This window comes from Ciconia boyciana, chromosome 9, assembly GCF_034638445.1.
Source record: "Ciconia boyciana chromosome 9, ASM3463844v1, whole genome shotgun sequence".
In the NCBI taxonomy this organism is placed as follows: Eukaryota; Metazoa; Chordata; class Aves; order Ciconiiformes; family Ciconiidae; genus Ciconia; species Ciconia boyciana.
This window is the reverse complement of record NC_132942.1, coordinates 19,856,014-19,879,775: the sequence shown is the minus strand read 5'-3', so window position 1 is coordinate 19,879,775 and position 23,762 is coordinate 19,856,014. Positions and strand designations below refer to the sequence as shown.

Genomic DNA, 23,762 nt, shown 5'->3' with positions numbered 1-23,762 from the left:
GAGGACACACTGCCGTCAGAGAGGCCTGTATGTGCCAAACTGATACAGCGTCGGTTTTGGTTGTGCCTCCAGCACCGCTGGGAGCTGCGTGCAAGCTCGGGCCCTGTGCTGGCAGGCCCGGGCTCGCCCCCGCCTGCTGGGGAAAGCTTCAGGGTGGGCCCTGTCCCACGTTCCGGGGCACCGAGGCTCGTTTCAGCCGACGCACAAGACCCGGCCGGGCCCGGCTGCAGGCCGCGGGCTAACCGCGGCCCGCCCCGACCTCTCACACGGACACCCCGCCGGGCGCACTACTGCCCATCCGCGCATGCCTCGGCGTGGCTCCGCCCGCGCAGTCGCAGCAGGACGGGCCGACGGGCCCGCGCGCCCTCTCCCAGCGCATGCGGCATACCAGAGCGAGCGGGGCATGCGCGCCGCCCGCCCTGACGCAAGGCCGCTGCAATCGCCCTGCGTTTTATCCTGTCCGACCTTGAGTGCGCGGCCGCCCGCAGGACCCGGGCTGTCCCTGGCCGTGCCCGTGCGCAGTGGGCCCCTTCGGCGCCCGTGTCTCGCCCCGGTCCGCGCCGGCCGAGGTAGCGGCCTCTCTCACGGTCTCAGGAAGGCAGCGCGCAGCCGTGCCCCGGGCGTTGGTGTCCGAGCGGAGCGCCGAAAGCGAGCGGAAGGATCAGGCGGTCATTGGGGCAGCCCGCACCCGGGGTCCTGCGGCGCAATCTCACCCCCCGCGGCCCACGTGGGTGGAGGTTTCCAGAAGAGCCGCGGCACCGCGCGCACCCTCGTCCGCTCGCCGGCCCGGTCCGCCGCCGCCCCGCCATGCTCAGCGCCAGCCGCGCCGCCGCGCGCCTCCCTCTGCTCCTGCCGCGCGGCGCCCCCGCCCCCGCGCCCCCCGGCCTGGCGCAGGTGCGCGGGGGGGGGGGGGTCGGCGGCGCTGGGAGGCCGGGGAGGGGTCTGGGGGGACGGCGGGGGGGCCGGGGGGGTGGTCCCGCTGTCAGTGTGCGAGTCCCGGCCCCGGCGGGGACGGGCCCGGGCCGCGCTCCGCGCCGCTGGCCCGTCGGTCTGTCTCGAGTACCGAGTAGGTTTTATGAAGAAAACTGTTAACCGCGGCGAGGGGCGTAGCGGCAGCCGGTGGGTGAGGAGGGGATGGCGCAGCGGGAGCGTGTTCCATCAGCCTGGGCCTGTTCTCAAGGAAGTTTGTAGTAAGGCTGCTCAGTTCCTCACCCCCGTGTGAAAATGGCAGCGGAGATCAAGCTGGGAAAGGCACCTGAAGGCAATTAGTGAACAGGCGCGGACACCCAGTCCTGCGGCTGTCTGTGCTGGGCGGGCTCCTCGCTGTCTCCCGCGCAGAGCAGGGCTCTGTTCTAGACGCGGTGCTGGCCTGCTCTGACCAGGCCCTTGTGCCCTTATCCGCTCGTGGATTGCGGCTAGGCCCAGCCTCTTGACGAATTAGCAAGACGAATTAGCATTCACGTCTTGGTGTGGTCCCGTTTGTAGTAAGATGTTTTGTTAAAAACTCATTCTCAAAAGAGTAAAAAGGATAATGCTTTCAGAGTTCTCAGAGATATTCGTTTGCACGTGCGAAGTTATGGCCGCTGCAAAAACTTTTACGAGTTGCTGCAGAATCTCGACTGCAGATTTTTCAAGGGATGTAGTAGGTCGTTTGTTGCTGACCACGCATAAAGCTTTGAGGAATGGCGTTAATGTTTATCTGCTGATGTTCGTTGGAAGCTGAAGGTTCAGAGTTAACTTAGTGAAATGTCTTTTGCCTGGTAGCAGATTCGTAGACTGTTTTGCATGAGGGAAATAGCTCGGTTCTGGTAGCACAAATCAGGTTATGCCAGATGAATAAGTGCAGTAACTGGGTTTTTTTTATGACTGGCTGAGTCTTTCTCAAATTCTTCCTTAGTTTGCACTTAAGTTTTTCAAAATAAAACATTGTAGTAGGACTGTGTTGCTTCAGAAGTTGTCTACCTTTTGAAAGTCTTGGCTTGAAGATCAGTTAATGTTTAAAACTAAATTTTCATTAGAATGTCTTTATTTTATAGACATTCTGGAACGGCCTCAGTCAAAATGTTCTCAGAGCAGCATCCAGCAGAAAATATGCGTAAGTATTTCCTTCTTTTTTCATGTTTGTCTGTTTGATATTTATATTTACTTTCCTCCCGATACTAGAACTGATTATTGGAGTCAGAGATGGAGTAACAGAGCAAAATGAGTGAGACAAAACTAGAACCTATGCATATAACTTCTCTAAGGCTGTTTCTTTATCTCTTGTTTTTTTCCAGGGGAACTTTAAGAATTGTTCTTCCCCCTTCTCCCACCACCAGCAGCATCCACAAAATGTGGATTGTTGAGATTTGTTTGATTAAAAAAACCCAAACAAACAAAAAACCCAAAACAAAAAGCAAACAAACAGAATACCTCAAACATTGATGGAACAAATTGTTTTGCACTGGTGTGAAACAAGAATAATGTGTGACTCCATTTCAGTATAGATAAAGTTTATTTTAAACAGCTCATACATGTTAATCACTTGTTTTTCTTGTTGCAAGATAATGGGAGAAGAATAGCAGTTAGTTGTGTAACTTAGTCAGATGTTTTGTGGCTGATGCTGATTCAGGACACAGAACGGGAAATCCGTTTGTGTTAGGAAAACCACTCAGTTCTGGTTAGTACAGAGAAACTGAGCAGTTGCACTTTTCCAAGATCACTGCTTTATGTTATTTGAACTGGAGTTAGAGTGACTTAGCATCTTGGGGAGTGAGGAGGTGATACCCTGGTAATAAACACGGTCTTGTTCTGCCTTCAGTATGCTTTCTCCATCCCAGAACGTGGCTTTGCGTTTATAAGGTAAAACTATGATTCAGGAGTTCTCTCTAGCCTTGAAAGGGGTAATACGCTCTTCCTAGAAAGGAGGAGGAGGTTCAAATTTGTCTTGTGTAAGAAGCACTCCCATTTTTCAGAATTAAATTAATTTGTTGCTCCTCAGGATCAAAAAGATGGTTATCATTGGCTTTGGCTCAGAGAACCTTGCATGGGTTGAGTAATTTGTTGTCTTTTTGTCGTCTTCTCTTTGTGCTAAGCAATTATAAATAAACCAGTACAATTTATTTTTAGCATTTTGACTCCAGGTGGATGTTTTCAAACAAGTTTGAATATCAGAAGTAACCCAAAACAAGTCCTGTCTGTGTAGGGACAGAATTAGTTACTACTTTGTTATATGTCAAAATCTTAAGGGATGTTGCGAATATAGGTAGTAAAGATTATTCTGGTGAAGAATAATATTTTGTATGTTTATTTAAACAGGTGAGGATTTACCTATAAGGGTTCTGATTGAAAATAGAGGCACAAGGTTAAATTCTTGTGTAAGAGTCAGAGAACACCTTAGGACAGAATACAGTGTGTATTTGCTTCAACATCTAGTGAAAAATTACTTTGTCCTGTCTTTGGGATTGAAAGTTTTTTTGCTATCTAGTTATTTTCCTTTAGTAGTAATTTTGTCTTTCCAATAATATGCTTTACAGCTCAGAAGCAATTAAAGGTGCCGTTATTGGAATTGATTTGGGTACAACAAACTCCTGCGTGGCAGTTATGGAAGGAAAGCAAGCAAAAGTAAGTAAAAAATTAATACCAGCTTGCAGTAACATCATTAGAAGTTGAATGTCCAAATCGGTGTTCTCAGAGGCAGTGTTTTTTGAGGGCATCCTGTTATGTTTTTTACATAGGTGCTGGAAAACTCCGAAGGTGCCAGGACAACACCTTCGGTTGTTGCATTTACGGCCGACGGCGAACGCTTGGTTGGAATGCCAGCAAAGCGGCAGGCAGTAACTAACCCACATAACACCTTCTACGCTACCAAGCGTCTCATTGGGCGGCGCTTTGATGACTCTGAAGTGAAGAAGGATATGTAAGTGGGGATGGAGAGCAATTTCACTACGAGCAGGAATGCATAAAATACAATGCTGCATAAGATAACATGACATGTTATGTTTTAAAATATAACCCTCTTTTGGGTGAGGTAGTTACGCTCTGGTGTCTCAAAGTTTGATTGCTTATATTCTGAGGGCCAAGCTGTATTTTGCTACGTTAGTTGCTGATCATCTTAAGGTTTTCAGAGAAGAAGAAAAAAGCCTTGCTGATGCTGTGCGGAATGGTCAGCATCTACCAATGAAAACTTTTCTCATTCTTTAAGGCGTTTACAATCAAAGGTGTATGATCATACCTAAGGCTTGTGGTTAAATGATGTAGCTGATTAAAAACAGTAGTAGTGTATTGGTACTTCTGGGACTGCCTGGATCTGAGGCTGCTGTTGGCAAGTTCAGTATTTGTCTAGAAGTTGTACATGTTTGTCTGCTGATACTAATTGTAGGGGGTTTGTGCTATATGCTGATACAGAAGTTGACTGTGGAATTCTTCTCTTTCTTAGTAAGAACGTTCCATTTAAAATTGTCCGTGCCTCCAATGGTGACGCCTGGGTAGAGGCTCATGGGAAACTCTATTCTCCAAGCCAGATCGGTGCCTTTGTACTAATGAAGATGAAGGAGACTGCAGGTTGGTACAGTTTGGTCTTTGCTATCTGTGTGCACAAGCGTGACCTTGGTGCTGGGTCATGGTAAATGGAAGTGCAGCAGCCACAAAGGTACTTTTCTGGTACAGGAATCCTTGTATAGCAGGGCCGTGTGTGGGGCAGATCGTGGAAGGGTGCAGTGATGGGCTGTTACGAAGCCTCAAGGAAGATCAGTACCCACCTGCATCTCGGATCTTTGGCAAGATCTTAGTGTGTTACTTAAAACATACTCTTATAAAAATTGAATACTGATTGAGTTGATACTCAATTTTAATTGAATTGAATGCACGCTTACTCAGAAGAGGGAGCTCCTTTTCCTTGTAAGCTGCAGTCCTTGTGCCTCCCAGGCTGCAGCTGAGCACCGGCTGTGGAAGCCAGGGTTTTGAGTGGCTTTGTTGTTATTCAGCTGCTAGATACGTAGCAAGAAAGGGAGCGTTCAAGGGATGCAATTTTTGGGCTGAATGAATAGCTTCTTCTCCAGTGGTGACTTTAAATCTTCACTAAGAGAAAATATCCATTGGCCTGGATAATTTTTTTTCTTCTCCTTTTCAATTCCTAATGTGGTTTCTGGGGAAACTGAGTATAATATATAGAGATAATAGTCAGTAGCTGCCTTCCGCAGCCTCATTTGGTAAATGTTATGCATCCAGTGATAAGTGTTTGGAGGGCAGGACTAAAGGTTGTTAATTTTTTTTTTTCAATGTTAGGTCCTGGACACTTGTTAAAGCTCCACCAAGGAGTAAAATATGAGTACGTGGTATGTGAGCATCTAGATGTGATGAATCTGACTTACTCTGAGGATGGTGTTCCTCTGCCTTAAGCAAGGGTCTGCTTCCTGTAGGTCTGTTGGTTTTTGCCCTGGATGCTACATGAATTCAACTATGGAATGATCTGGCTTTGCAAGCAACACAGAATAATGCAGTGTGTGACATCTGTGCAGGGCTAACGCATAGGCATAAATCCTGTCTGTGCATTCTCACTGCATCATGCACATTCTTATTTTTTAGCAGGTCTGAATCTGTGTTTGTTTAGATCCTTCTCTTTTTTTTGAGAGAGAGAGAGAAGTTTGTGACCTTAAATTAGGTTATAATACATATTTTTCCTGACTTGCTGTCTCAAATGCTTGTAAAGGTGGTATATCTACATTATTTGTACTATATAAATGTTTCATACAGCAGATTCTGGAAACAGGACAAAAATGAGTAAGTTTTAAGTACATCACATGTTGAACACTCCAAAGAAATGGAAAACAACTTCAGTCTCGCACACTAAGAAGAAAAGTTAAGCTCTCAGGTGAATTCACACTCACTAGTGGCATCCAGTTACTAAATTATGGAGGTGCTTGCTCTTCTGTCAGAAGCCTACAAGCTATTCCATGTTATATGGAAAGACTTGATTTCTGCACAGCTTCCTCTGCATCTTCCCAGAAAGCAGCAGGTTCTTGAGCAGCAAGCCTGTCTTCTGTCTTTAGTTCAGGAAAATTATTTCAAACTGCATAATAATAACTTGGTGATATTCTTATCTTATAAGGATAACTTTCTGTTTTGTCTGCTTTTTCCTCCAGAAAATTACCTGGGACATTCAGCAAAGAATGCTGTGATCACAGTCCCTGCTTACTTCAATGATTCTCAGAGACAGGTAATCACCAAGCTGTAAGATTTTTGGGCTTATAAATTGTGTTTAGTTTCTCTCAGTAGTCAGCACTATTCCTCTTTTTTTTTTTTTTCCCCTCAGGCTACGAAAGATGCTGGGCAGATTGCTGGCTTGAATGTTTTGAGGGTGATTAATGAACCAACAGCAGCTGCACTTGCCTATGGTCTGGACAAGTCTGAAGACAAAGTGTAAGTGCCTGTTCATAACACCTACCCTCTCTTAAATAATCATGCTGTAATTTGCTTTGTAAATGCATCTTCCGCTTTCTGTTTTTTTAAAATAATTGATTGGAATTCTGCCGAAGTAGACTCTCAGCCTTGAGTCAGTGCTATGTAATGTCATCTCTGTTCTATGCCAACCATACTTGTTAAAGAAAGTGAGATCATAACTTGCAGCTACAACTTAATTAAATTGACACTCAGCTTTGATAATTATCTTACTTACTGGTAGCAGCGATAGGTGTGGCTAAGGACAGCTGGGTGAGAGGCTGTCACCATTGGTGCTGAAGTGTAGCACAAGAGGTACACTGAGGTTTGGTGCCTGATACCCACAGCTTCCATCTTCTTCCCTGACTGCATTCAGCCTTCTGTCACTGTCAAGGGTGGTTATGTAAATGCAGGGGGTTTGCTACAGATTTTGTAAATCTGATGTAGCTTATAGGGCTGTGAAAACCTCACATTTTGAAAGACATGTTTCATAATGGTTCTGGTGTCCCTGCCCTTGTCGTTGAATGTGCACGTGTATTTATTTGAAGAAGAAGGAACTGCCCTCTTTGAAATAATAGGCAAGGTTAAGCATTGTGCAGCACATCTTTCAGAGAAGACTTCCAGATGGACTCGGAGCGCTCAAGGAATACATACTGTGTGTAATTTGTTTGCTGCTGTCTTTAGAGAAGGCTTTTAACTTTGTGGGCAGCAACATGAGTTCTGCGCACCTCATCTGCTGAGGAGAATGATTTTTGAGCCACACAACTTTGCCTAGAAAGTAATGTTTTTCTGCATCTGTTCTTGTAGTATTGCAGTCTATGATTTGGGTGGTGGCACTTTCGATATTTCCATTTTGGAAATCCAGAAGGGAGTCTTTGAGGTGAAGTCCACGAATGGTGACACTTTCTTAGGTGGAGAAGATTTTGACCAGGCTTTGCTACAGTACATTGTTAAAGAGTTCAAGAGAGAGGTAAGGTATCTCATCAGAATTCAGTCTTGTGTTAGCTGTTTTTCAGCCTTGCTTGACTTCTATGGAAGGATGGGAATTTCCTTAAATTATTATGACTTGGTTTGTAATCTATAGCACAGTTGAAATTTAGGAGTGTTAAAGACACCTGTTAGCCTGGCTTCCAGTTCTTACACTTGTTTTCTTGAGGTGGAATATTCCTCTCCTGGAAGACAAAATAGCGGGACTTCTGCCTTTTTTCCTCTAGTGTAGCACAACTATCCTATACATAGTCTGCTTACTTTTAATAATAAAAATCTGTGGTCCATTTGAATATGTCAGCAAAGATGCATACAATACAGGGTTGGCTGTAGGAAACTGGAATGTAATTCCAACTCCTTTGCTAATTCAGTCTTGCCTTTATATTCTGTGATGCAGCAGCTTTTCCAAGCTTTAATCTGTAACTTACTGTATAATCACTTCCAGGGCAGAGAGGGCTAGCAAATGTTTTTGAAATGCTAAATATGTTTGCTAGAAGTGAGAGAGATCAGCAGAAGTGCACATATCGGGCTGTATTTCTACGAACATCTTTACAGTCAAGAGTGATAGGAAGGTGAACTGCAACAAAGAAAAGCCCTCCGTGACTCCTATGCAAAAGCTGAGAGTCTGTTAACCCATATTGTTTGTTACTTAGATGGGTGTTGACCTGACTAAAGACAACATGGCCCTTCAGAGGGTGAGAGAAGCATCAGAGAAGGCAAAGTGTGAGCTTTCGTCATCTGTGCAGGTAGGTGGCTGGGTTCAAAGCAGTCCAGTAAAACGTTTTGATACACTGAGTTTTGCATTATTTTTGTTCACAAAGCTCTATGAAATTGCTCCTTTTTTCTTGTGGTGGCAGAACAAGCTTCTGTGTAACCAAATGACATCACTTTAACACTCCTTTAGCAGGGTAGACTGTTTAGGAGCACAATTAGTTGTTGGAAGCTGAGAATGTTAGTGGGTGCTGGCTTTTGCCTTTCTTCTGGCACCATGTTTTCTCATCTTGCAGGGAATGTGACCTTCTTCCCAATTTATTAGGTGTTTCAGAAGTATGATGGGCATCAAGGAATTTAGCCGCAGCTAGTACTGCTGGGTTACTGGAAGCATTTGTCGCTTTGTGCAAGCAGTTCCAAAACCTTGGTGCTACTCATTCCACTGAAACAGCTAATTTGTCTAATAACAAGAAATAATTTCTATAAAGAATCTTTACTTATTTGCCTGCAGAAGGGTTGTCTAGACAATGGGCAACATATACCCCCTTTTATTTTTTCCATATGCTTTGTATATTAGTGCATTCAAGCATGTCCTTTATTCACTACTGGATAAGGAGCTGGAGAAGCAGCAAGTTGGGGGTGTAATGGTCTTGCCTAAGTGAAATTAACATCAATTATATAGTAATTGAAATGGGGACTCTGCCAATTTCTAGGTTCTGAATAAACTTTTTTTATGGTGGTCTTTTTATTGGCCAGCGGGGAGCTCATAGCAAGGAGTTTAGGCCAGTCACAATGGATGCATAGTTCTGCCAGAGACATAGCAGGCTCTGTTTTACTAGCTCGAGAGTTGGCAAATACAGTCTGTTCATACCACGAAAAACTAAATTCCTTAACTCTTTAGCAGTGAAGGGGAAACAAGTTGCTTTCAGCCCTATTTTTCCCCTAATATTTTTGACCATGCTATTTATAAAGTGAATGCACACCTCTAGTCAGTAACGTGGGTTTAGTTCTTGTTGTGTAAACTTAATCTCTAGAGGTTACAGCATTAATGTTTTTAATTGCTGTGATTTGTAGTATCTTTTGATGTCAGCATGACTCAGCACTTGAACAAGATGGTTTCAGTATAAGATTTGCTTTAAAAATCCAGCATGTGAATTTGTAAGATCATTCACAAAGAGCCATGAAAAATGGGGATTATATCTCTGGCACTGGTGAGCTTTGTGTTAAATGGCAACGGACTATATGTCAGACACGAGTTGTTTGCATTTAGAAAACAGTCATGAGTTATTTGGCAAAATCTTTCGGAACTCTGAAGATGGGCTTTCTTCTGTGTTGTGCTAAAGGAAGACGATTAAGGTTGTCACTTCTAATGTTTCAGCTCTTACCTCCTGGCTGTGATAGAAATTAAATTGTTTTTCTTAACAATAAAAGACCTCAAAATAACACAATGTTAAAATTGGAACTTAACAGTTCTAACCATGAGGTGTGTAACAAAATAATTTTCCTCTCTTGTCTGAAATCTCAAACATAAAAGTATGCCTGCTGCCACTTAGACTGGGCTGCAGAGTGAACAGGCATATAAAAGTTTCAGTACAGGCAGAACAGAACCTGTAACTTGATCTGAAACCTGCATGGAGCTGCCTTATTTTCCATTCCTGCTTTTTCACTCTGTATCTGTTTCTGTGCTGCAGACTGATATTAACTTGCCCTACCTTACTATGGATGCCTCTGGACCAAAGCACTTGAACATGAAGCTGAGTCGCTCACAGTTTGAGGGCATTGTAGCTGATCTGATCAAAAGGACAGTAGCGCCATGCCAGAAAGCCATGCAGGATGCTGAAGTCAGCAAGAGTGACATTGGTGAAGTCATCCTCGTCGGTGGCATGACCAGAATGCCAAAGGTATGAGATATGTCTCTGTTGCAGGCAAAGCTGGCACAGCTAGCTGGTGCTTACTGTTAAGGGTGATCTGTAACGGAAAAGTTGGGAGTCTGGTAACTTCAAAGCTCCAGCAGCTGAAGGCTCCCAGGAGCAGAGCAGACATGTTAAGTAGTCACATGAGAACAGTGGCAAGGAGCTCTCTTATCCTGTTTAATTAGCTCAGCTTGGATCTGGGGGCTGTAGCTGAGTTGTCCTTTACAAAGACAAACAGGAGATATCAGGAGTTGAAAATTCAACTTGACTTTCTGATGCAGACCGAACATGAACAGCATCGTTCAGATACACAGGGAGTTTTCTCTTGTTATGAATTTCAGTGTGTGACAGGTACACTTCGATGACTAACCTATCAGTAATTGCTACCTTCCAGTGGATTTCTTCCCTTGTGTAGAGCAGTTATAGCTAGCTGTGAAGAAACTGCACAAGCAGAACGGCTCTGTTACCTACTGGTTGCATGTATTCAGCTACCTGTGTGACGCTGGGTGTTGTCAAGCTTATTTAACTGGTTGTTCCAAACACTCGTTACCTAATACCTGGGCCTTGCATTCTGTGGTGATAAGCACCAACAGGTAACTTAAAAGCTTGCTCTGCTGACATGCACAGTCTTGCAGATAATGCGCTGTCTGCTGGTGATTTGCCATTCTTGTTCGTAGCAATGCAAACTGCTGCTTAGCTCCCCTGAAGTCAGAGCTGAATATGTATGTACACTGTTCTCTTCGAGGGTACAGCTTGTCCTTTTCTACAGAGATCATCAAAGTCTTATTCATTCCATAGGGATCAGTCAGGCTTGGACTATTTGTTTGCTGTTAAGATTTGGGATTCGCAGGTCCCTTCTAGGGTAGTAGGTGTGTACATGGTCCTGCTTGGGATTGATTTGGGGTTTTTTCTAAGTGTCAAATAAGCCTGGTGGTGGGAGGTGATATTAGTGTGTGCAGAAGGTCACCCAGGCAGGGGAACCAGAGCAACAAGGTAAACAGAAGCTGCTGTTCTGGCCAAAGCTCAAGTGGAGTAACTGTGCTATACTTTCCCAAAGTCCCTGCTGTTCCAGCTGGATAAAAGAAAAATGGTGTGGTTAGCTACGTATAAAGGGATGAAAAACAATTCTAGAAGTGAGGAAGCCCTTCCTGAAACATCATGTATGCTTTGGGGATGGGAGACAGTACTTAAATATTGATTTTATTTTTTTATTATTATTTTTACTTTTTTATGCCCTATTTATAACCCCCAGCATCTGTGGCTTTGAGCTTACATAATGCTTTCCTGAGTGCCTGTAGTTACAGCCCTGGCTCAGAGATCAGTGCCTGCATGTTACACACAGCACAGAGCCTTCTCTCATGTACGTTGTTGTGTTCATTTCACCCTGCCAGGAAGGTGAAATCGTGCCTTCTTTGGAGCGTTCACGTGGCCAGTGCTCCAGGAAACGTACAGTGGGTGGTTAGAAGTAATGTTTCTTTTGTACTGTAAAATATGCCTCCAGAGGGAAAGACTTGTACTTAATTACATGCTCATACATAAAGTGTCTTTCTCTGTAATGAACACTCCCAGCAGTTGTCTCTTGGCTTATGTGCAGAGGAGTTGGACATTTGCTTACAGCAGTTTTCCAGGCACATCGTGCTCACCTGTGCCGATGTGTACCTGTTGGGTGTAGTTGGGGAGGAGGGAAGCTGTGAGTGGGAACAAAATCCCACACCCTTCTCTTGTAAGGTGGAGGAGTGGATTACGGAGCTGTGCTCTGGTGCAGACACCTTGTTGCATTCCTTTCTGGATACTTCAACAATAAATCTGTTGTAATCATGAGCACGTTCTTCCGAAAGGGCAGAGCAGTGAAAAGCTAATAATGTAGCTCAGACTGTCTGCTGACATAGCAAATCTACTCTCTGGTGAAACAGCCCATTAAATAAAGAGTTTGAAAATATTGTCCTTCATACAATTTCCTTCCGTCTCCTCCCCCTCCCCCCCCTTATTACACACAAACAAGATGACTAGACTGTCCTTCTGATTTTTTTTTTACCTTCCCTGCACTCTGCCTCCACAGCTGTATGGTCCTTGACAGTTGTGTTCTGCCCAGCACTGGCTTGTACAAATTCCTGGGGAGCAGTCTTTGACTTCTGCTTGATAAGCATGGAGTGATCCCTTCTGAATATGGCTGGGCTACGTGAAAGGACCCGATGTAGGTTGACTTGCAGCTGGCAAACTTGGTTGCAAGAAAGTCTCCAGAGAAAGGGTTGTCTAGACTGAAATGAGTGCATTTAACAGGGTGCGTGGAAGATGGGGAGTTAGGGAGCGGTCACAAACCTGACACTTAATATTTCTATCATACCACAGGGTTATGTGGTAGCAGAAGCATAAAGATACAAACCTTTAGCCATGGCTGGCGTGTTCTTATGGCCACAGCACTGGGCGGTAATGGTTCACTCTGCATATGAGCTGTGCTTTGTCTCCATTCAGGTGCAGCAGACTGTACAGGATTTGTTTGGCCGTGCTCCTAGCAAAGCAGTTAATCCTGACGAAGCCGTTGCTATTGGTGCAGCTATTCAAGGTGGTGTGTTAGCTGGTGATGTTACTGATGTGCTGCTGCTGGATGTAACTCCCCTCTCCTTGGGGATTGAGACACTGGGAGGTGTCTTCACAAAGCTCATCAACAGGAATACTACCATACCAACTAAGAAGAGCCAGGTACAAATTGACTCCAGATGGGTGGGTCTTTTGTAGTGGTCTCAAACACCCACTGAAGGCTACCCAAAGCATCCCAGTAGTTAGTCTTGTCTCCTCATCTAGCAAAGAGAAGCCATGTAGAAATCAGATTTAATGTCAGCCACAGACTATCTCTGTTGATTATTAGTGTGCCCAAGAGGGGAGGTAAGTTGAGTTAATGTGTGCCAAGATACTCCAGGATGTTTGTGGCCTGGTCATGATTGCAGCGTGTGTGCCATGATGTAACTGTCAACACATCATTCTGAAGAAGAATTGTGTGGAGACCTTCTGTAACTGAGCACCACACCCATTTGAGACCACCTTTCTTGGGTGGCATACCTCAGAAGGGATTTTTTTTTTTTCCTGTGTTGTGAGGCCCTAGTAGACTTGGGTGTAGTCCTTTCTTTCACTTTGCCTTGTCTGGGTCTGCTAGTGTGCACTCTTACTGATAACACGTGTTCTCTCTGGGTCGTGGGGTTGGGGCAGGAGCCCTGCTGCTTCGGGAGGAAATGTTCTGGTAATGCAGCTGGTTGCCACTGGAGCCTGCTGCTGGCATGGCATTGCCAGTTTTCATGTGTTCAAGTGCATATAGGACGAGATGCCAGTGAGCTTGGCTGTTGCTAGTCTCTGTTGCCTCGGTGTTTTGTAAGAGGAGCAGGGGAGTGACAAGCATTTAATGATTTTTTTATCTCTTCAGAGTAGCTTCTCTATTCCTTTCCCTGCTGTTTAGTCAGCTTGTAACTGCATCCATTAAGGTGTTGCAATTTACTAGCTATCCAGTAACTTTCTGCTCCTTTTCCACAGGTGTTCTCTACAGCTGCTGATGGGCAGACTCAAGTGGAGATTAAAGTATGCCAGGGGGAGAGAGAGATGGCTAGTGACAACAAACTTCTTGGCCAGTTCACATTGGTATGTTGGCTACTCAGTATTCATGACCTTAGACTTAACCTTCTTTGAGAAGTTCAAAGCGTCCTCCATTTCACTTGACCCCTGAAGACAGTGTTGGAGGGGAGTCATCTTACAGAAGACATCTGACCCTATTTGTTGTAAAAAAGGAGTCTCTAAAGGCACAGCCTGATCCTGGGACAGCCTTTTAGTGGCAGGGGAGCAACTAGTGTTTAAGATGGAGCTCAAAGTTTCTAAGCAGTCTTACATGGCACAGGGGCTACGGTAGCTTTAGGGCTTGATCACCTAGAAGGGCCCTCTCCACTTCTGGACGCAAAGAGCAAAAAGAGCTTTATAGTACCAGGCCTGTGCAGCAGGTGACCTGAATGTGGGCCTTTCCTCTGGTGTTGCAAAGACATGACTTGGAGCAGGCTCCACGTTACCCTGCAGTCCCTAGGGTAACCCATTTCTAGCCCAATACTGCTATTCTGTGAAAGCCTGTGGAACTGCCCTGCTTACTGGAGAGCAGATGTGCTCCAGGGGTTCATGTGTGCAGCGTGTGGCTGACTAACCAGCTCCCTACACAGAATAGGTTTGGTCAGTGTTGACAAAGTTTGGCACTGTTACAACTGCCCAAACTTGCTGTTGCTAGGAAGAGCCATCCTTTTGCAGGAAGCTGTATAGCCTGTCACTCTCTTAATATGGTAGCCTCAGAGGTAGTCAGTGAAGTCCAGTCGTGTCCAGAACTGAGGAAAGAGTGCATCCTGCCATGTCCTGGAGGGGAAGAGTGGCTTGGTTAGCAATAAAGCAGACCCTGTGCCACCTCCAAACCAAACTTGGGGGATACCTCTTGTGGTTTCTGTGCAATTCTTCTGGGTAGAAATCTCTATCCTGTTAAATCTAGATGTTCCTAATTCACCACATGATGCCAACAGGCATTTACAGGGCTCAGCTCTGAGGGTTAGTTAATAGTTGATTCAACTGATAGATGACCAAGATAATGTGCCCAACACTGGAGCCTCGTACCCTGAACTCATGTCTGTGTGGGAGCTAATGGCTAAGTGCTTTTCGTTCTCAGGTTGGGATTCCTCCAGCACCGCGTGGAGTACCCCAGATTGAGGTCACTTTTGACATTGATGCTAACGGTATCGTTCACGTGTCAGCCAAGGATAAAGGCACTGGACGCGAACAGCAAAGTAAGTGCTCTGGGATGCTCCCCAGGGATGAGGAGGAAATGTGTGGAGCTGTGAAGGTGCCATAGCATGCTGGGCACTGAAGGTAACACTAGGTGACTCCAAAGGTAATGGAGTGCTGCCTTGATGAGCATCCCACAGTCCAGGGGTGGGGACTATGATGCATGTTACTTGATTAAGAGTTACTTAATTAATCAGCCAGTGCAGCATAGACGCAGTTGAAGTCATCTTAGTCTAAGTGCCCCCTCTGGAAGGGAGGGCAAAGGGTTACTGCAGAATGAAATAGGGAAAGGAAGAAGTGACCACTGACCTGTAGTTTCATTTTAAGGAACTAAAGCCTCTGTAAACACATAACACTCTGTTGCCCTCTCTATTAACCTGCTGACAGAGATTGCCACCAATAGGTGCTCTCTCCTTGCACATCAAGCAGAGATGAAGCATCTGCCTGTACCAAGGTCAACGAAGTCCTCACTGGCAGGGTTTTACCACATTCCAAGTCATTTTGCACTGTATGATAGTCCTTTCTTAGTCTTGCAGTCTGCTGTGATTGCTATAGCAATGTTTCATCAGAGTGCAACTGTTTCCTGGGGTTTCCTGTATGTATCAGCTGTGCCTTAGTCCCCAGACTGGTGCTGGGCATACAGGTTGCCTGAGGACTCACAGGTGTGTTTGGAGCAGTGGCCATGCTGCTTACAGGGGTATCCTGTGTCGCTGAGGAGCTCGGAGCAGTGACGTTCTGCCCTATGTTACCCTGAAAGGACAGAAATCAGGGTTTGGCAATCCAGTACCTTGTACGAGTTGTTCTTGAGCTCTGTTCCTGGGCATGCTGTTCCTTTGGGAGTGCCCTCTGCTAACTCATGAAGAGATTGCTGTCTGTTTGAGACTGCCTGCGTGAAGGTGCCAGCTTTTAAGGGAGAAATTTAATTAGGAAGATCTCTGTTGAATCCAGGGCATGTCAAGTACAGTTGAACAGATCAGCCCTGTGCCGAGACCGTGTTTATTTCTAATTACTCCGTTACAAAGGTCTCGAAATTCAAGTATTTTGAAGCAGCAGGTATTTTGTGTAACCACCTTGTTCATTTTCATCCATTTAGGCTGGAAACGTCTTTAAATGGCAGGAGGCTTGGGGACTTCAAGCTGTCAGTATATTTTGCTCTGTAGTGCAATGAAATGGTAGGCCTGGTGTTCTGGGGTAATTAATGACATGGTTGACATTTTCTAAAGTTCTGTTGTGGGCTCAGAAAATTAATTTGAAGCACTTGTAGATTCCCCTGATACAAAATAGATCTCTTTTGTGCCTCTAACTGGGAAGCCTCTATACTGCCCTTCAGTTGTTTCTTGGAGGCAACCACTTGAGCAATCAAATGTATGCTCCAGTTAAGAAAAATATTAACTCTGTATTGGCAGCTTGAAGGTATATGCTCTTCTTAATCATGCTGTTTGGCTTTTGGCAGAAATTTGTTACCAAAGACACACTGGTTGTTACTTCGGTTTCCTTGTAGACTTTCAGTGCATGGCAGCCTTCTGCCTCTCAATAGCCATCTCCTGATAATAGGCAACCAGAATTTTTTAGATGCCTGTCTGTATGCAGATGTGGTCCTAATTATAAAGCTGAACTGCCTATCCCACGTCTGCATCCAAAGGACATGTGTGTCTCTTTTGTTCAGGGTTTTGCATCATTAACAAATACTATGTAGGAAACATAGTTCATTATTTCTAATGAAGATCTTAGTATACCCTTTTATGGACTTTGTGATATCCAGGGTGTTGGTCCTCTCTTTCTCAATGAAATTATGCTTTACTGTAGAAATTAGCTTTAGTCTAGACTACTACTTTTTGGCACTAATGGAGAAAAAAAAAGGGGGGACCTTTAAGAGCCTGCCCATAGAATCATGCGGTGTTCACTTATTAAGGGCAGCGTGAGGAGCTGGGTGGGGAGTGTTGTCCTACCCTGCTACCAGCCTGGGCTGCTTTCCAACAGTGAAAGGAATCTCTGTGCCCTGGTAAAATGACTTCCTGTTTGGATGTTGGTTTTTTCCTTTTTTTGGGGGGGTGGGGGTTGTTTTGGTTTTGGGAGTGGTGTTTGTTTTTTTTTGGGGGGGGGGGTTCAGTTTTGTGATTTTAACCTGCTAGAATGCCTCTTCGGTTTGCAGTCTTTGTGTGCACATTCACTTTCCAGGACAAGTAACTAAAGAATGGTCAAAGTAACTTGCAGAGCTGGGGAGTTCATAGATCTAAGATGTCAGGCTTTTATCTTGCCAGCAGCATCACTGCCTCTTCAAAGAGTGGCTGTCTTTGTACTGTCCGTGCGATCTTCACAGGTGCAGAGTCCCTGAGCAAGGCCGCTGCCATTGAGAGGGTTTGGGAAATAATAATCTCCTCAAAGATGAGAGCACATTCTTTATTAATGCTTCTTCTCTAATGCAGTTGTTATCCAGTCTTCTGGTGGCCTTAGCAAAGATGAAATTGAGAACATGGTGAAGAATGCAGAGAAATATGCAGAGGAAGACAGGCGAAGAAAGGTAAAGTGATAGTTATGGTATCTTCCAGCTAGTAGTGTACCTGCCAGTTATTGCCGTTCTGTGCTATTAACTGTGCCCACCTTGAAGGATCTGTAGGTTTTCATCTGCATAGTCTTGAGCTGCTTGCTTGTGCAGTTAACCGAATATCTGTTTGCTTCCTTATATTCAGTTTACATTCCAAAGTTGCAAGAACATGTGTGCGTTTGGGTTTGGGTTGGGTAACTTGCCCTGTGTGACTAGAATTTTAATTCCTCCCTGAGGAATTAGTGGGAAATGGAGGCAGCAGTAAGCAAAGTCACCTGCCTATTACTCATGAGTAAACAGCTTTTCACCTCTAGTTATGCTTTTTGTCATCAATGCTCTTTACTGTCCACCTGCCTGTTATCTTGGCTGTTTATTTAAAGCTGGCCTACTACAGCTGGGTTTTCACAGTGATGTTCCATTTAAATGGAAGCAGTACAGGGATGCTTAAGCTACTTTCCCTGAGTTTATTTTAAAGCTTAAATTATAGAACCTGCCAAGCAAAGCTGCACCTCAGCCTCTTCCTTCGTAAGTGGGAAGTTGCTTTCCATAGTGCTTAAAATCTCACTGGCATCTTGAATGCTCTATTCGTCTGAGCGCAGTATTTGCCCTCAGTGCAGATGAAGCCATCAGGAGATGTTTGAAAGCCTCACTGTCAAGAAAAGACTGACACTTGCCATGGTTGAGTGACTGAATCTGTGATATTCGTAGGATTAATGGTTGGAACTAATTGGTTTAATGAGTGTAGTACTAATGAATTATGCTACTAAATATAGAGGATTGATTTTTAAGCAGACACAGTGAAGGCCTACTCTGGGATACCGTACCAGCATATAGTTAGCGATTGCTGAAACTAGCACACTGAGTTTATCTGCTTGGTGTTCTCCTACTCTGTAGAAACCTGTCTCAGGTGTTCAGGCAGCGCTGTAAATCTCACCCTCAGTAGTGAATGGATCAGAGGAGGACTAAAGGAGAGAATGCCTTTAGTCCTGACAGTCTGACAGTCCCACTGTTTGAATAACTGCATCATTGCCATGAAATGTAGGTGGCGGCCTAGTACTTGAAGAGGCTGCACTGAAAACTTTTTCCTGTTGCCTTACTTTTGACTTTGTATCTTAAATCACTGAATAAGTTCTTCCCTGTTGTAGTCCTGAAGTGGCACTCATCTCTGTCCAGTGACCTATCAGACGAAGGTGATTAGGTTGCTTTCTTAACTAATACTTCTCTGTCTCTTTACTTGACCTGCATAACCATAATTGTCAAAATTCCCTCGTTACACCTTTCTGATCATGGTTTTACCACCATGGAAGCATCATGAATGCATAAACAGAGTTATCACTCTGCTGGACTTGGCATCCTGCCAAGTCCTGTGGGACTTTGACATCCCACAAAGAGTGAAGACATAGTGTAGAAACGAAATTATTTTCCATCAGCTTTTCACTGTAAGTGGTTAGCCTCCTGAGAATATTATCACACCCTTGTTTAGGTAGACTGTTCTTCCAGACGGAGAGAGCTGGGTGTCCCAGAGACCATTGCTGGTGAAATAGTTCATGTTGACACTGGGACTGAATTATGTCTCAGCAGGACTACCACTCCTCTGTACTTACAGGCTACTTGGTCCCCTGTTGGTTGTCTTTACAACAGTAATGTTAGGAACTGGTATTTCTTACTTAGCACAGTGGGGTTTTTCCACTGTTGAGATGCTACAAGCATTTGTAATAAGGGGGCATGAGTAAAATAACCCAGCATTTTAGTTGTCTCTGGTGCCCTTGTTGCTGAAGAAGCTTAAGAATATTTTCCGAAAGTTCTGTTGCTTTCCTAAGGAGCAGAGTGGACAGCTGTCCTGTCTCTGCAGTTGCTGGCTCTTCCAGTGTGCCAGCAGTAGTGCTGCATTACTTGCCTCTCGACTTCCAGGGAAGTGGGATTTGCCGAGTCTGAAAGCATGAGGACCGCCTTGCATAGACTACCTTTCTGGGCTTTCTGGTGTCAGAATGCATCTAGAAATGGTTTGCTTGCATTTCTTCCCACCTTGCCATTAAGAAGGACCCTGGGTGGGACCTAGAATGGTATTTGGCAGGTTGGGGGAAGAAGTGTCAGCTGCTAGTTCATACGTACACAACTTGTATTGCCAGTGATGTATGCAGTAAGCCCTTATGAGCTTTCTTACCCAGGAACGTGTGGAAGCTGTAAACATGGCCGAAGGCATCATCCATGATACCGAGTCTAAGATGGAGGAGTTCAAGGATCAGCTGCCAGCAGATGAGGTAAGTAGTTTCTGATCCCGTAACAGTAAGGGAGGTAAGATTCCTTACTATATCTTTGCTCAGATTCTCACTTAACTCATAGCTGGCTCTGGCCAGTGGCACTGACTCTGTGTATTTCCATGCTGTGGAAAGATGGCACAGTCATCAACTCTTCTGGTTTTTGCACTTGACAAGTGGGATGAGTGTGGCTGATGGGAGGATGTAAGGACATACTTAGAAGAACATGGTTTGGATAATAGCAAATATCCTATTTCAAAGTGCGAGTTCAGTGTCACTGAAGATCTAAGAGCCTGGGAAGCTGTTAATGAAAGGTTTCTGCATGAATTACGTCCTTGATTTGGCCTTGTGGTGATTTGATAAGAACTGTACTGTGGCCTGTGTGAGAGGAGAGTTTTGCTCAAAAGCTAGATATTATGAACAGTGCCTACCAGTGTATTAGCAGAGGGACAAAGGCAAAGCTGCTGTGCAGTCCTGGCAGCTCGATAGTACAAACACAGCACCCAAGAACTTGGAGGTAATGAAAATCACTGTATCCACTTAACTCCAATTTTTCTCCTGTCTTTGGAGTGAAGTGGATATTTAGTATCAAAAGTGCTTTTCATACCATTCTAAGTGACAGTTTAATTTCTGTATTATGAATTTCAAAAGCCAAGTTTAAAACAGATTGCACAATCCCAGTCTCCAAGTTACCAACTCTCAGAAGCAGAATAAAAAGGCTCCTAGGTGCTCTGAGGCATTTGAGGGAATAAGATTATAATTTACTGATAAGTAGCCTCTGATCAGTTTAAATGCTGTTTTTCAGCCCAGCTCCTCTCTCTAGGATGGATATTGGCTGACTCTGTGTTTGGTATTACGATCACTGGAGTTACCTCTCACAGGAGCACAGAACCTAAATCCTTGTTCCTTGCAAGGACTGTTGTTCCCTGTAATGTCTTTTGGGGAATAGCAAGGGAGAGTGGGTAGCAGAGCTTGGAAGAAGCTTGGTGCTGTCTGGGTGGAGGTGGTGGCCTGACACAGGAGTCATTGATTGCCTTCCCCTTCCTGTGGGTCTGAATGAGAACTCTGTCCATGTTTTGACTGTGAACACTGCTGAGCAAGTGCTGCCGGCACAGCTGTCCCCCAGTAACCTTGATTCTCTGGGCCTGCCTCTCCAGCAGCATGCCAGTCTGACAGAGAAATGCCAGACTGTGTGGAGCATTTGACAGATGGTTACAGGGGCTGGGATGAGACCATATTGCTTTGGTTTGCCTCTCTGTTCCTTCTCCCACATGCAACAAAGGGATTAAACAGGGTGGTGAACAGCCTTACTCGTTGGCTTTCTGACATGCCTTAAATAAATATGAAAACCAGCTTTCTTTTCCCTTTACCCTGGCTCCCAGGGTGACTGACTCACTGGTGAGGTGTGCCAGGGAGAGCAGCTCTCATCCTTGGCGGGCTGTTCAGTCTCTGCAGGGTTTTCTGTCCTTGGCGCCTCTACTGAGATGGCAAACAAGGGGACCGATTAATGCCAACTGTGGCACATTTTGTGAAGTGGACAAGTGCCCATTGGGAATGGAGCACAGTCCTAGTCCCTGCAGACTGTATGGCTCAGTTTGAGACTTATCTTCATGGCTTCTGGCAAAAAAAGGTAGTTTTGCTATGGCCAATAGGTGGGTGAAATTACAGGAACGAGATTCTCAGTGAATGAAGTGCAGGGTTTCATCATGTTTGTTTGTGACTTATTTGCAGTGCAACAAATTAAAGGAAGAAATTGCTAAAATGAGGGAACTTCTGGCTCGTAAAGATGCTGAAACAGGAGAAAACATCAGGCAGGCAGCAAGCAGCCTGCAGCAGGCTTCCCTGAAGCTCTTTGAAATGGCATACAAGAAGGTAGGTTCACAGTCATTTCCATTTTTATAGCTCTCAGATGGGGAGGGGTGAGTCAGGACACCAAACATTTAGGTAAGAGCTGCGTTTGGAGGTAGGGCTGAGTCTCAGTGCAGCTCCTTCTGAGTGACACTTGCTGTAGAAAGTCAGGTAGAGTTGAAGGCCTGAAATCTTGTAGCCTGCCTCCCAGGCAGTGCGTTACATTTTTGTACAGTGTTGTATGAAAAAGTGCTAGAAGCTCTTAATAAGGGGCATTAAGAAGAGCATGGGCAGGGCTTTCCCCTAGGTGTGTAGAGTGCCTAAAGAAGTAAAGTAACATCTGGACTTATTTTAAGGATGATTGTATGACAGGTTTTCTGTTTAGTCTACCTTAAATTACAGTAGTAAGGCCATCAGGATTTTCTTCTCAATCTCCCTTCCAGTGGAAGGCCCACCCATTCGAGCCCTATCAGATATGTATTTCACCTGTCCAGGGAAGTCTCCCAGGATGGAAGTGGCACGCTCTGCCCAGGTGACCTTGGTGGTGCTAAGCTCTCCTTACAGTGGAAAGCTGCTTTTCTGATGTCAAACTGAAAACGTTCATGCTGCAATGTAAGCTTGTTACATCCACTGGGAAAGAGTAAATAATGGGAAGATAATTTCCTCCCTCTTAGTGGCAGTCATGCAGAGATGAAGATTGTTTCCATTCTCCAGTGGACAATTACCCTTTTCACTGAGGGAAGGGTTTCTTCAGTCTAGAACTAACCTAAGCAGCTAGCTAGGAAAAAAATGTCTAGGAGAAGCATTTTGTTGTTACTACAACTAATAAGCCAACTCCTTCACAGATGGCCTCCGAACGAGAGGGTTCTGGAAGTCCGGGGGATCAGAAGGAAGAGAAGCAATAAGAAGTCTCTGTCTTGCCTTGACTAGAGTATGAAGAAGAGGTCGATTTTTCTTGACGCTTGGGAGAGAAGGGACCTTCCTGAGCAGCAAAGGGCAGAATTCAGACTTACTGTGTTTTTGCAGTATTCTATATATAAAATTCTTTAATGTATAAACTTAGTGATGTGTCTGCTAGATAAATTGTCACTTGATGAAAGCTAATTTTGTGCCAGATGAAGTTCTAAGTGTTTGGCCCCGTGGTATTCAACTGAGGCACCTGGGGACTCGCTGATCATTTATTTCTGATACTTGACACAATGGTGTACTAAATCTGATATCAAAGTTTGGAAACCATGTCACTAAATTGAAGGGTGGAGATGGAAGTCCTGCTGGAACTGGGAGGAGAATAACACCTGTATGGACCCTCCTTGTCGATCTGAGTACTTGTGAGCAGGTAATAAGACCTGTGAACAGCAATGAGAAGGCTGGTTACATTGCTAGAGAACATTCAGATCTGCAGCTAGGTTAGTACCCTTGTTCTCCAGGAGAGGGGTTACTTCAAATTTAGCTGTAACATTATTTCTTACAAAAGAGGCTATGTGGAAGTTAAACACTTTGCTTGTCTGAGCCTTCTGCTCCATCCTGTATCTGTTCTCTGCTTATGGTAAAACAATTCCCTTGATAAAAAAACTTACTGTATCCATTCTGGATTTTTTTAAAATAAAAGCAGAAACGTGTCCAACATGGAGTTCTTGGTATCCTGGCCTTTGGTGGAGAACGCAATTATGTTAACTGCTTGTGAGAGCTCCTGGGGTGGAGCAGTCAGCCAGCTGTAGTGGCAGCAGCTTTGTGGAATTTGTGCTCCAATCACATGCAAAAATAAGGTATCTGGTGTCAGATTAGGGTCCATCCCTTCTGAGAGTATCACTGCTGCACTCAGGAGATGCCTGGTGTCCTGCTGTGATCTGCAGTAGCAGTGGGACTTCACCTTCAGGCACTTCATGCTTGGGCTCAACCTTCTGAAACAGGCTGTAGACTCAGAGCAGCAGTTGCCCACTGCTGCTTCTAGCAGCCAGGTCTTCCAAGGAGGTGCAGTCTCCTTGCCACAATGTATTTATCTGTCTCTCCTTTTTCCTCTCTGTTACTCTGCGTGTGTAGTCAGCTGGAAAGAAAAAGCAAACTTTACAGCTGCCTTGTCTGGACAGCTCAGATATTTAGGAGGGAGGAAAGGATTATTTTTTTTTTCTGGCACTCTAGGCAGTCTCGTAATTATGAGAAGCTATTAAGGAAGGCTACAAGTCTTCATCCTGTGAACTTTCCTTTAAGTTGGGGACTGGAAAGGACCAAGACTGCTTCAGACACTGAGCTCTCTCTAGCAGTCCTAGCAAGAAAGACTGGAAGCAG

General features: G+C 44.8%; 1 protein-coding gene and 1 non-coding gene across 2 annotated transcripts; both read left to right on the top strand.

Moving 5' to 3' along the window:
* Window positions 1-460: 460 nt before the first annotated feature.
* On the top strand, window positions 461-23,102 carry HSPA9 (heat shock protein family A (Hsp70) member 9). The gene is made up of 17 exons (XM_072872186.1): window positions 461-894; window positions 2,037-2,095; window positions 3,516-3,603; window positions 3,717-3,898; window positions 4,418-4,542; window positions 6,123-6,196; window positions 6,293-6,399; window positions 7,225-7,387; window positions 8,058-8,150; window positions 9,807-10,016; window positions 12,501-12,728; window positions 13,551-13,655; window positions 14,710-14,827; window positions 17,252-17,346; window positions 19,539-19,631; window positions 21,360-21,500; window positions 22,322-23,102. The coding sequence occupies exons 1-17, from the start codon at window positions 808-810 to the stop codon at window positions 22,379-22,381; spliced, it is 2,028 nt and encodes a 675-aa protein (XP_072728287.1). The 5' UTR covers window positions 461-807; the 3' UTR covers window positions 22,382-23,102.
* On the top strand, window positions 12,979-13,049 carry LOC140657178 (small nucleolar RNA SNORD63). The gene has a single exon (XR_012044236.1). It is a non-coding gene; the product is annotated as a small nucleolar RNA SNORD63 (small nucleolar RNA).
* Window positions 23,103-23,762: the final 660 nt, after the last annotated feature.